The sequence below is a fragment of the Triticum urartu genome, chromosome 2 (genome assembly GCF_003073215.2).
Source record: "Triticum urartu cultivar G1812 chromosome 2, Tu2.1, whole genome shotgun sequence".
In the NCBI taxonomy this organism is placed as follows: Eukaryota; Viridiplantae; Streptophyta; class Magnoliopsida; order Poales; family Poaceae; genus Triticum; species Triticum urartu.
The window spans coordinates 469,112,449-469,125,774 of NC_053023.1; the positions used below are offsets into that span (position 1 = coordinate 469,112,449).

At 41.5% G+C, this 13,326-nt stretch overlaps 1 protein-coding gene across 1 annotated transcript; it reads right to left on the reverse strand.

The window, feature by feature from the left end:
- Nucleotides 1-550: 550 nt before the first annotated feature.
- On the reverse strand, nt 551-2,865 carry LOC125537065 (beta-fructofuranosidase 1-like). Its single transcript, XM_048700357.1, has 4 exons — nt 2,690-2,865; nt 1,154-1,309; nt 910-981; nt 551-792 (listed from the first exon to the last, which is right to left on the reverse strand). Exons 1-4 carry the CDS (start codon nt 2,863-2,865, stop codon nt 663-665), a joined length of 534 nt encoding a protein of 177 aa, XP_048556314.1. The 3' UTR covers nt 551-662.
- Between the last annotated feature and the right edge of the window lie 10,461 nt (nt 2,866-13,326).

Consider the following 13,326-nt stretch of genomic DNA (forward strand, 5'->3'; position numbering starts at 1 on the left):
AATTAACAGGGCAAGGGTCATTGTTATCCTGGTGGCATTGACAGGCTGCAAAATTGCCTCTATAGTTTATTGTTTAGCTATGATAAATAAGTTGGTACAAGAATGATTGTGGCAACAGTAGATATAGTTAGAATTCAAAGTACATTTAGTGAGAATTGTATTCTTATAATTAAGCTACCAGCAGAGAAGCAGAAAACTGCCGAACAGACTAAGGCACTGACTGTAGTACAGAAAGCACTCCAAATTCAGATGTGCTGGACCAATTCAGAACTTCAGATCAGCTCAAAACTGTTTCCCTGATCAGTTCATCCATTGCTAACAAATCTATACAGAAAGTAATAAATTGTACCCCCTAATAGAGACCAGGAATTGGGCCAAATAGCTCGTGTCAACTGGCTACCATTCGAATTATTATTGTACCATGGCATAGAAAAAATTCAGTAACCTCACTTCTACAAATTAACCTGGTGCTGTTGTACTCCTACACCATTCAAGCTCATGGTCAGATAAACAATACTAATAAGTAATAACCCATAGATAGCATGGTACAGAAGCAAGCAACCAGTTAATACTAGCTATCTGAAGGAACAGCAAATAGTGACAATTGACAGCAGCTGAAGAAAAATACGATCCTACTGCTACTCTCATCCATTAAACTGACATCATATAATACAAGCTATCTCAAGGAAGGAGAGAAGGGAATATGGGGTTGGCATCGGTGAGGAGGTGTATGATCTCCATGGTGTGCTTGATGATGCGGGCCGGCATGACATTCTTCCTGTTCTGCTTGGCCTAGTAGCGCCCCGCCAGGACAAAATCAAATCAGCAACTGATGAGTCAAAGACCAATCAATCTTAATATGTCGACTGACGCTTCTGAATTTACTTTAAGAAACGTATTCTCACTTACAGATTTGCTCCATCAAGTACAGGGACGAAGCTGCCGTAAACGGCCTTGACGAGAATGTTCGCCTTCAATGACCTGACAAACATGATTTGAGATGGCAAGTAGTTTCTCAGCAAGGTAAGATAGATAGATGCCACTCCCTCCATCCCACAAGAAATAATGTTATTACATCAAAAATACTGAAACAACATGGCGCAGTACACTGTAATTAGAAGCGCGTGCAGATTTAAGATCGATGTGTGCATACCTGAAGGCGTCTTGGCAGAAGTGAGTGCTGAGCTTCCCATCCGCACCCTTGACCAGGTAGAAGTAGACAGCGGTCTGCTCCGACAGGCCGTCGTCGACTAGCACGAGTAGCCCGAACGGGCCGAGCAAGCCCCGTCCCGCCGCGTCGGCGCTCGCGCTGAAAAAGAGAGGATCAATGAAACTGAGAAACTTTTCCGAGTAGAACTAGATAGAACAATACTGAATGTCTATCTAGGATAAATTTCACAACGATTTGAGCTGGATTTTAAGAACTGAGAAAGCTAAGAGCTAAGAAAGCACAACCATGTAAGCTGCAGTTTGAGAGCTAAAGAAAAAACATGTGGCTGTACTGAAGAAAAAGAAAGTGCTCAGATACAACACCAACTGTTGTACTATGTGAGCTACAATTTTCAAATCAAGGAACAAAAGTCTGTAGGAATGATCCGACTACTCATCACAGAAATCTCATATTATACTGAAAAATGGCAAATCTTGTTTGGATAGGAAAGTTCCAAACAATTCAGTTCAGACAACCACCCCAAAAAAATCATGTGTTTTTTGAAAATTCTAGTGCAAAGAAACATGACTGAGTGCGCCACACCAACATAAGCAACTTACTACAGTACCAACTAATCTGCCACTTTGCCCCTAAAAAAGAAACAATCTGCCACTTTGGCCCCTATTTTTGTAGCATTTCAGTTATAGAAACTGCAACTTTAATTGCTAAAACATGTCGCTAGTACATTGAAAACTGGTTTATACATAGGCAGTAACCGTGGTGAATGTACACTTGGAGCTATACCAGGATGTAAAAGGTTCTTACCAGTAATCGCAGTCAGTAACCAAGCCATGCCTCGCTTGTCTACTCGCAGCTAGTTGGGTAGCCTCGGCAGTTCAGAATGTTCTTAGGAGCGCAATGCATTCGTCTCGTTCATCCACCACCCTAAACATTCAAGTAAACGGAACTGAGAGCTGGGAGCTAACTTAAGAGAGACTGCAACGAATGAAATTAACAACTAGTTTTTTAATGGCTAGGGGTACACACAGCACATATATATACAGTTAGAGGGGGGGGGGGGGGGGGGGGGGGGGGGATTAAGTGGAGATGCTACACCCTCTTCATGGAGACAATTCATAGGCAGCACTCAAGGTATTTTTGGTGGCAATTGTTCTCGATCTAATTGTGCAAATGAATTCAAAACATCAAATGGATTGCAAATGAATTGATTCTAGGATGCAAATCAAATCATCTAAAGATGGACACACAGAGCATCTCTAAAGACAGACACATAGAGCATGGCAAGGACCAGATGCTACACAGAGCTACCACCTAGGCAGATGGGATCGAGCGGGGGGCAAAAAGAGAGAGTGGGAGGTGGATGACCGACGACCTGAAAACGCGCCAGGCAACAGAGCCGGGGCCTGGAGGTCTCCGCGACGACGACCACGGCGCTCTACGTGAGGAGGGAGGGAAGCCACAACGCATCAGGTAAGGGAATTGAAGAGAAAGGAAGAGCAAATCGGGAGAATATCTTACCTCGACGAGCAGTAGAAGGACGCAGACGGCCGAGCGGAAGCAGACGACGCCATGGAGATGGAGCACCAGGTCCAAACCATGGGGGCGCGGATCTGGAAGCCGACCCCATGGAGGAGACGGAGCTCCAGGTCCAGGCCCATGGCGGACCTGTCAACCGCAGCCGCCGCCGCTGCCATGGGGTTGGAGCTCCAGGTCCAAGCCCTTGCGGATCTGGGAGCCGGCGCCGCCGCCTGACCTGCTCGCGTGCACGATCTCCGTCTTCTCTTCCGATGAGGTGAGGGGAGGTGAGGGAGGGGGGAGAGGGCGGGAGCACCGGCGGCGAGGTCGGAGGGAGACGCGGCAGCCAGGATCTGGCGCCGGAGGTGGCGGCGGCAATGGAGGAGTGCAGCGCTAGGGTTAGCGCGCGAGAGAGGAGGGCTTGCTGCCGTGGGTGGGGTTCGCGCGCGAGAGAGAGGGGGTTGGGTGGGGTTCGCGCGAGAGAGGGGGGTTTCCTGCCGTGGGATGGGATGGATGGATGGACGGATGGACGGATGGATGCCAGGTCATCGATCCAAGCCACAAGTGATTCCACCAATCAGAATTAAGCTTAGGTAGTTTTGTTTTTTTCTTTTGTTTCTCTTATAATTTTCACCCTCTAATTTAGGCTAAAATGAACAAATAGTGTGCACATGTGTGTATCTTGGGATGACAAACAATGTTGATTTGGGGGTTTTTCACTTTCATTGCACAAAAGAGCCATTTTCCATTTTTCGAGTGCCCAAAATGAGTTTTTGTGTGAAGAATCTACCATATATTTGTTGCAAAATTGGATCAAATCATTTTTATAAAATACTAGGCCATGTTTAATGCACAATTAACACAATGGTTGGGTGTCAAAAGCCTTGATCCACCTCTGGTGAAAAAGACAAATTCCCGCCGATTCAGTTGGAAGCGGGTCAAATTTGAACTGCAGCTACCTCATAGTTTGCCATTTATTTTTTCCAAAAATCATTTCTAGGTACATAAGTACCTATTTAATCAGAGAAACACCAAAAAAATTCCAAGATTCCCGCCGTTTTGACCGCATTTTGAAACGGGCATAAAAAATTCAAAAACAAATCAAAAAATTGGGAAACCTTCGCATTGTGTCATCATATGTGACCAAGTTTTCAGGAAAAATAACAAACTTGTAATACGGCAATTATTTAAAAAAAGTGTTCTCAGAAATGAGCTATCATGGGTGAAGATTCATGGCTTTCAAGCCAAATGATCAATCTTATGGCCACATTCATGGCATAGTTTGTTCAAATGATCTCATATTGTGCACAAGGGTGCATATTGGAATGGCAAACAATGTTGCCTAAGGAAGTTTTCATTTTCTTTGGACGAAAAAACCATTTTCCATTTTCCGAGTGCCTGAAAGGAGGGTTTTTTGTGAAGGACCTCCCAAATAATTGTCGCAAAATTGGACCAAATCAATTTTCTTAAATACTAGGACATATTTAATGCATAATTGACAAAATGGTTGGGTGTAAAAAGGTTTGATCCACCTCTCGTGAAAAAGACAAATTCCCGCCGATTCAGTTGGAAGCGGGTCAAATTTGAACTGCAGCTGCCTCATAGTTTGCTATTTATTTTTTCCAAAAATCATTTCTAGGTACATAAGTACCTATTTAATCAGAGAAACACCAAAAAAAATTCAAGATTCAACCACTAGCTAGGAATGGTCATTCCCGCCGTTTTGACCGCATTTTGAAACGGGCATAAAAAATTCAAAAAAAATTAAAAAATTGGCAAACCTTCGCATTGTGCCATCATATGTGACCAAGTTCTCAGGATAAATAACAAACTTGTAATACGGCAATTATTTTAAAAAAGTGTTCTCAGAAATGAACTATCACGCGTGAAGATTCAGGGTTTTCAAGCCAAATGATCAATCTTATGGCCACATTCATGGCATAGTTTGTTCAAATGATCTCATATTGTGCACAAGGGTGCATCTTGGAATTCCAAACAATGTCGCCTAAGGGAGTTTTCTTTTTCTTTGCACGGAAAGTTCATTTTCCATTTTCCGAGTGCCCGAATTGAGTTCTTTTTGTGAAGGACCTACCATGTATTTGTTGCAAAATTGGACCAAATCATTTTTCTAAAATACTAGGCCATAGTTGATTCACAATTGACCAAATGGTTGGGTGTCAAAAGTTTTGATCCACCTCTAGTGAAAAAGACAAATTGCCACCGATTCAGCAGGAAGCTGGTCAAATTTGAACTACAGGTGCCTCATAGTTTGCTCTTTATTTTTTCAAAAAATCATTTCTAGGTACATAAGTATCTATTTAATCATAGAAACATCAAAAAAAAATCCAAGATTCAACCACTAGCTAGGAACGGTCATTCCCGCCGTTTTGACCGCATTTTGAAACGAGCATAAAAATTCAAAAAAAATCTAAAAATTGGAAAACCTTCGTATTGTGTCATTATATGTGACCAAGTTTCCAGGAAAAATAATAAACTTGTAATACGGCAATTATTTTAAAAAAGTATTCTCAGAAATGAGCTATCATGTGTGAAGATTCATGGCTTTCAAGCCAAATGATCAATCTTATGGCCACATTCATGGCATAGTTTGTTCAAATGATCTCATATTGTGCACAAGGGTGTATATTGGAATGGCAAACAATGTTTCCTAAGGAAGTTTTCATTTTCTTTGGACGAAAAAACCATTTTCCATTTTTCGAGTGCCCCAAAGGAGGTTTTTTTGTGAAGAACCTTCCAAATAATTGTTGCAAAATTGGACCAAATCAATTTTTTAAAATACTAGGACATATTTAATGCACAATTGACAAAATGGTTGGGGTGTAAAAAGTTTTGATCCACCTCTCATGAAAAAGACAAATTTCCGCCGATTCTGCTGGAAGCGGGTCAAATTTGAATTGCAGCTGCCTCATAGTTTGCTATTTATTTTTTTAAAAAAACATTTCTAGGTACATAAGTATCTATTTAATCATAGAAACACCAAAAAAATTCCAAGATTCAACCACTAGCTAGGAACGGTCATTCCCGCCGTTTTGACCGCATTTTGAAACGGGCATAAAAAATTGGGAAACCTTCGCATTGTGTCATTATATGTGGCCAAGTTCCCAGGAAAAATAACAAACTTGTAATATGGCAATTATTTTAAAAAAGTCTTCTGAGAAACGAGCTATCACGTGTGGAGATCAACGGCTTTCAAGCCAAATGATCAATCTTATGGCCACATTCATGGCATAGTTTATTCAAATGATCTCATATTGTGCACAAGGGTGTATATTGGATTGGCAAACAATGTTTCCTAAGGAAGTTTTCATTTTCTTTGGACGAAAAAACCATTTTCCATTTTTCGAGTGCCCCAAAGGAGGTTTTTTTGTGAAGAACCTTCCAAATAATTGTTGCAAAATTGGACCAAATCAATTTTTTAAAATACTAGGACATATTTAATGCACAATTGACAAAATGGTTGGGGTGTAAAAAGTTTTGATCCACCTCTCATGAAAAAGACAAATTTCCGCCGATTCTGCTGGAAGCGGGTCAAATTTGAATTGCAGCTGCCTCATAGTTTGCTATTTATTTTTTTAAAAAAACATTTCTAGGTACATAAGTATCTATTTAATCATAGAAACACCAAAAAAATTCTAAGATTCAACCACTAGCTAGGAACGGTCATTCCCGCCGTTTTGACCGCATTTTGAAACGGGCATAAAAAATTGGGAAACCTTCGCATTGTGTCATTATATGTGGCCAAGTTCCCAGGAAAAATAACAAACTTGTAATATGGCAATTATTTTAAAAAAGTCTTCTGAGAAACGAGCTATCACGTGTGGAGATCAACGGCTTTCAAGCCAAATGATCAATCTTATGGCCACATTCATGGCATAGTTTATTCAAATGATCTCATATTGTGCACAAGGGTGTATATTGGAATGGCAAACAATGTTTCCTAAGGAAGTTTTCATTTTCTTTGGACGAAAAAACCATTTTCCATTTTTCAAGTGCCCCAAAGGAGGTTTTTTTGTGAAGAACCTTCCAAATAATTGTTGCAAAATTGGACCAAATCAATTTTTTAAAATACTAGGACATATTTAATGCACAATTGACAAAATGGTTGGGGTGTAAAAAGTTTTGATCCACCTCTCGTGAAAAAGACAAATTTCCGCCGATTCAGCTGGAAGCGGGTCAAATTTAAACTAAAGCTGCCTCATAGTTTGCTATTTATTTTTTTAAAAAAACATTTCTAGGTACATAAGTATCTATTTAATCATAGAAACACCAAATAAATTCCAAGATTCAACCACTAGCTAGGAACGGTCATTCCCGCCGATTTGACCGCATTTTGAAACGGGCATAAAAAATTGGGAAACCTTCGCATTGTGTCATTATATGTGGCCAAGTTCCCAGGAAAAATAACAAACTTGTAATACGGCAATTATTTTAAAAAAAGTGTTCTCAAAAACGAGCTATCACGTGTGGAGATCAACGGCTTTCAAGCCAAATGATCAATCTTATGGCCACATTCATGGCATAGTTTGTTCAAATGATCTCATATTGTGCACAAGGGTGCATATTGGAATGGCAAACAATGTTGCCTAAGGAAGTTTTCATTTTCTTTGGATGAAAAAACCATTTTCCATTTTTCGAGTGCTCAAAAGGAGTTTTTTTGTGAAGGACCTCCAAAATAATTGTTGCAAAATTGGACCAAATCATTTTTCTAAAATACTAGGACATATTTAATGCATAATTGACAAAATGGTTGGGTGTAAAAAGTTTTTATCCACCTCTCATGAAAAAGACAAATTTCCGCTGATTCAGCTGGAAGCGGGTCAAATTTGAACTACAGCTGCCTCATAGTTTGCTATTTATTTTTTCCAAAAATCATTTATAGTTACATAAGCACCTATTTAATCATAAATACATGGTTTGGTGGCGATACGTCGAGGTTTGGATGGTGGCCGAGGGCTCCAACTCTAGAGCGCGTAAACTCACATGCCCCCCGCGTGGTGACCACGTGACCGTGGCGTTGCCATGTGTTCTGGGTGGCCTAGGCATGTCTAGTGGGTTGGGCACTCCCCACGTAGGTGCTAGGAAGAAAATTACAACATAAGATTCTCACGAGGAGACCGATCGATGCTCAAACATGAATTAGCAGCCAAGTGTTTGATTAGCGGTACAGGAAATGTACATGGCTAATGGGCGTGTGTTTTGGCTGAGTATGATCATTTACTAAGAAGACCGTCTTCACAAATTTTCAGCTCAAAAGGAGGAGCCTAGGTGGTACTTGCTTTGCAAACTACCACACTGGACATAAATACGAATGTTGAAGCTCGGCTCAAAATAATGAATGGATTGAGCTGGCATTTGGTGGAGGATGGTTATTTGGGCATAGGAAAGCACTGTAGAAAATGGATACTATTTGGACATGTCAAAGTGGTACTTCCTTCACATACTGTTGTTGTGAACAGAATAGGAAAATGAATATTGTTGAATTATTTTTGAACTAGGCAAGGAAGGTTTTTACATATTTGACGAAGACATGACCCAAAGAATTTATGAGATTTTTTTGGGAATTTTGGGAATGACAGAAATATAGGTTGCTTCACAACCTAGGGCAAAAACTGCCACATGGACATGACACATAGGCAAAACTGATGAGGTGGCGCCTAGTCATAGCAACCCACCACAATTTACAAGGCTATGACCATTTATATTGGTCGTTAACAACTAGAAATAAGGCAGCGGACTAGCGCTGTTTGCTTTATGACCATTTCCTTTAATGAAATTATGACCTTTCTGACCAAAATGGTTGTTATGGTTTAGGGTTTAGAGCCCCCCAGACAGCTTTTGACCAATTGGTCTAAAATGGTCATAAATTTATGACCAATTCTTCGAGGGTCACTGAAAGAAGGTCATAAGTTGACATATTTCTTGTAGTGGATCACCATCTTGATCTGCCTGATGCTCAGGTGGAAGAGGAGGAGGAGGTGGTGGTGGTGGCGGAGCCAGTGAGTTTGACCAACATTGAAACAATGCTACGAAATGCTTGTGCATTCCATGAACTTTCACCTGCAGAAGAAGAACGGTGGGCCCGCATGTTGGGACAATGCAACGTTGTTGTCACCCCAGGAAATAAGCCGTCAGTATTCTCAGCTATGGTCACCTTTCTTCAGGTGAAGACATCTGAGCGGATGACCAACAAATCATTCGATGCGATGTTGGCTGCTTTCCGCAAATCGTTCCCAGATGTGTCTGAGCTGCCACACACCTACAGTAAAATGAAGAATTTCCTTCATGTAGTTGGAATTGGATATGATATGATCCATGTTTGTAAGAATAATTGTGTTCTGTTCCAGAAGGATTATGCCAACTTAAGTGAATGCCCGAAATGAAAATCATCAAGATGGAAAGATGGCGATGTTGTGAAGAGGATTCCTCATAATGTTCTGCGACATTTTCCAATTACACCAAGATTGCAGAGGTTGTTTAATGATGCTGAAACAAGAGAGGATGTACTATGGCATTCTAGGAACCAGGAGTATAGAGATCAGAATGTAATGAGCCATCCATCTCATGGTAGTGAGTGGAAAAGCTTCAATGATAAACACAAAGAGTTTGCTGCTGACCTAAGAAACATTAGACTTGGCTTAGCTTTAGATGGATTTAACCCATTTGGCCACCAGAGCGCCACATATAGCATGTGGCCAGTGCTTGTTATCCCTTACAACATGCCTCCAAATGTCTGCACCAAAGAATCAAACTACATGATGGCCTTGCTCATTCCAGGTCCAAAAAGTCCTGGAAAGGATTTTGATTTGTTCATGGAGCCTATTGTAGAGGAACTTCAATAGCTATGGAAGGGTGTTCTCACTCGAGACCTATATAGCAGCCCACCAACTCATTTCTTTCTACGTGCTGTTATAATTTGGTGCATCCATGATTATCCGGCTTTGGGCACTATGTCAGGGCGAACGACACATGGTTACAATGCATGTGTTCGCTGTGACAAGAATCCACTGTCATACACAATACTTAGCAAGATCTGTTACATTGGACACCGCCGTTTCCTTGCCAAGGACAAGACGCATCCTAGAAAATACCGAAGACATGTGTTCAATGCAAAGCATGAAAACCGTGATGCGCCAAAGAGGCTCACCACCGATGAGTTGCAAGTGGAATTAGAGAAGGTCAGGCATATTACACCAGGAAACCATCCTGGTAATGGTAGCGGGGAAAGGAAGTGTGGCAGGGTAGAAGAGAGATTATTGTTTACCCGTAGGTCCACTTTGTGGGACTTGGAGTATTGGAAAGATTTGGATCTACGGCATAATCTTGATGTGATGCACATCGAGAAAAATATATGTGACAGCATTATCGGCACACTTCTTAATATTGAAGGCAAGACGAAAGATACCTTAAAATCTAGAATTTATTTGACACACCTGGGTATCAGAAAGGATTTGCAGGTGCAAGATGAAGGTAAACCACGGGATATGGCACCAGCTGTGTACGTCTTGGACAAGGTAAGAAGAAAAGAATTCTGCGAGGTCCTGTCACGTGTGAGATTCCCACATGGATTTGCTTCCAACCCTGAAAGGAGAGTCAGTGCAGATGGAAACAAGGTACAAGGGTTGAAAACTCATGACTTCCACGTCCTACTTCAAAGGGTTTTACCTGTTATCCTTAGAGGATTGGGCCGCCCTAACTTATACAGAGCAGTTGCAGAGTTGGGACAATTCTTCAGGGAACTCTGCAGTAGGAATATCATGATAGATGCTTTGGAGCGTCTTAGAGACAAGATACGAACTATCCTATGTGACCTTGAGAAGATATATCCTCCAGCCTTCTTTGATGTTATGGTGCATTTGGTTGTTCATCTACCTGATGAGGCACTACTTAGAGGTCCAGTACAGTATGGCTAGATGTACCCTATTGAAAGGCGGCTAGGCACTTCAAGGGCTATGTTAGGAACAGAGCTAGACCCGAGGGTTCCATTCCAGAGGCCTACATTGCTACATAAGCATTGACATTCTGCTCAAAATACATTGAAATAGCTGATCAGCTTAGCAAAGAGGTGGGTGAAGACAATCCCGGCTCAATATTTTCGATTATTCTGTTCGAGATACAGGGAAGAGTCGACAAGTGGACAAACCTAAAGATTTGGACAAAATGGTTTGGTATGTGTTGAATAACTGTCCTGAGATACTACCTTATATCAAGTAAGTGCAGTACTGTAGCTTATACATCGTAATCTACTAAACTTGTAGCACATTCTTATCTATTTAGATGTTTGACGCGATCACTATGTTGTGCAACATCTACAAAGAGGAGTTACTGCCGCAAAATCCAAGAAACATTGACAAACTGGTTATGGCAGGATTTGCGAAATGGTTCAAGAACCATGTAAGCTTTTAAAGTGCACTGTCAGTTTTTTTAATATATTGAGTACATAAGATGATCAACTTGTCTATTTTCTAACCATAGGTTAAGAAGATGCGGGAGGATGGGCAGGCAGTTGATGATGCCCTTTACTCACTAGCAATGGGTCCTGATACTCGGGTAAGACATTATGAATCTTGCGTTGTTGGAGATGTGCACTACAACACCCTTGCACGAGATGAAGGCAGGAACACACAAAACAGTGCCATCATGAGCACGGATACGTATAACAAAGAGACAACTAAAATGTATGCCAACATAACAGACATTGTTCAGTTGCAGTATATCTCCAGTTTCGAGGATCATCGGTGTGTGGTTCTGTTGTACTGTCGTTGGTATAACCTGTTTTCCAGGATCGCAAAACCCAGAGCTGATGATTATTTCAAATCCATCAATGTCAAGGCGGCGTACCGGACCAACGAGCCTTTTATTTTGGCAAATCAAGCAACACAAATATTTTTCTTGGAAGACACATTTGCATGTAGCGATGACTGGAGAGTATTGCAAAGGTTTGAGCAGAGGAATTCGTTTAATGAAGTTGCACAACAAGATGATGCTTACACTGCTCCTGATGTACAAGATAACACAGATGTTCCTAATATCTTTGAGAACCATCTCGTCAATGACGCCGGCGAAAAGATTGTCTATCGTGCTGTGGACATACAAGAGTTGATCAAGAAGAAGCCAACGTTCAAGGACGTTGAGGACGAAGAAGAAGATGACACCGTGGGGAATTACGATTCAGACTGATACACATGGCAAAGATGTTGACGCTGCTGCTGCGGATGATGATTACATTGCTTTTGTCGTATTTGCCTGTAAGAAGACATTTTTTATCTACTATGTGAAATTGTGTTTGCTATGACAACTGAAACCTGATGAACATGTTGTTAAGTATTTTTCTGTGAGAACATCAGTTGTTATGTATGCTGATTTGTTTTTGGTGATTGTATGACAACTAAAACATGATGACATTGTTGTTTAGTTGTACTCATATTTGGCTGTGAAACTTGAATTTGATGACATAGTTTGTTGTTGGACAGCAATTTGCTCGACGTCTTCGAATGAGAACAAAGCTGACCCGACAGAGCCTCTGCTATTTATTTATTTATATGAGCAAAAGGGGATACTCCCTGATTTCCGTTAATAGAAATCATTAGATGTTCACAACACTACGCCCAGCCTGCTACATAGGTTTCATTCATTACTAGTTTCAGCAAAGTGCTCATGTCGTAGCCACTGAATACATCACGAGTGCTACATACACTGCAAATAAAGAGACAATCATCCTACAGAGCACATCGATTTTGCCCATTATCTTCACAAGCTCTTTCATCTCCTCATTGCTGTCAAGGCCGTTCAACAACTGTTGCTTGGCCATGATCAGAGGAACTGCATCTTTAACCTTCTGCTCTACATCTTCCTCTTCTGCCGTTCCTTCAGTTACTTGTCCAACACCCCAACCTGCTGGTATTGGGATTCCTCGGCTAACCAAATAATCAGCGTAGTTGCATTCCCCCACATCAGCAACTTCCCAGAAATACAAATCACACAAATCTTCCCTTTTCTGCACGAATCAAATTGGAAGATCATCAACCAAACTATTAAAAAAATCAGCAACTGAAAGCAGCAGAACAACACTTAAACATATTATTACCCCATGATTCGGGCATTTGTAGAAGACTCGACCAGGGTTGCGGATTGTAGTTGAGACGCGACGGATGACTCTGCGTGATTTGCAGCAGTGGCACCACACCAACGGCAGTGGGTTGCGGTGAGCAATCGGCTATGGTGCACGTGCCGGCGGGGGTGTGATGAGACTAACAGGCGATGGTACAGGTGGCGACTTGGTGCACATCTGGTTGTTGCCTGCTGAAGAGCAGGTGGACGAGCAGCCAGCAGACATGGTTGCTGTAGCCAGAGCTTCTGATGCTAGGCACAGTAAGTAGAGAAGAGGAGAAGCGAACGTTGGATATGTCAGTTTCACTACTTGCAGAGTAGCATAGATAGTCATAGTCTAGGTTTGGATTCGAACCAGCTAGAGGAGCATGTCTTTCTTTTTTCTACAACTCGGCAACGTCTCTTTACTGGTACACTAGCTTGTTCTGTACGCCTTCCCAAGTCTTTGATTTTCTTTCTATATATAAAAAAGTATGCTACTTGGTGTCCGCTTAGTCAACAAACGTTTGTGC

Coding starts and splice junctions, on each gene's coding strand:
- LOC125537065 (XM_048700357.1), bottom strand. CDS start 2,865: ATGGCAGCGGCGGCGGCTGCGGTTGACAGGTCCGCCATGGGCCTGGAC. Junction 1,310..2,689: donor TCCTTCTACTGCTCGTCGAG/GTAAGATATTCT, acceptor TCTCTTTTTCAG/CGCGAGCGCCGACGCGGCGG. Junction 982..1,153: donor TTCTGCCAAGACGCCTTCAG/GTATGCACACAT, acceptor CATGTTTGTCAG/GTCATTGAAGGCGAACATTC.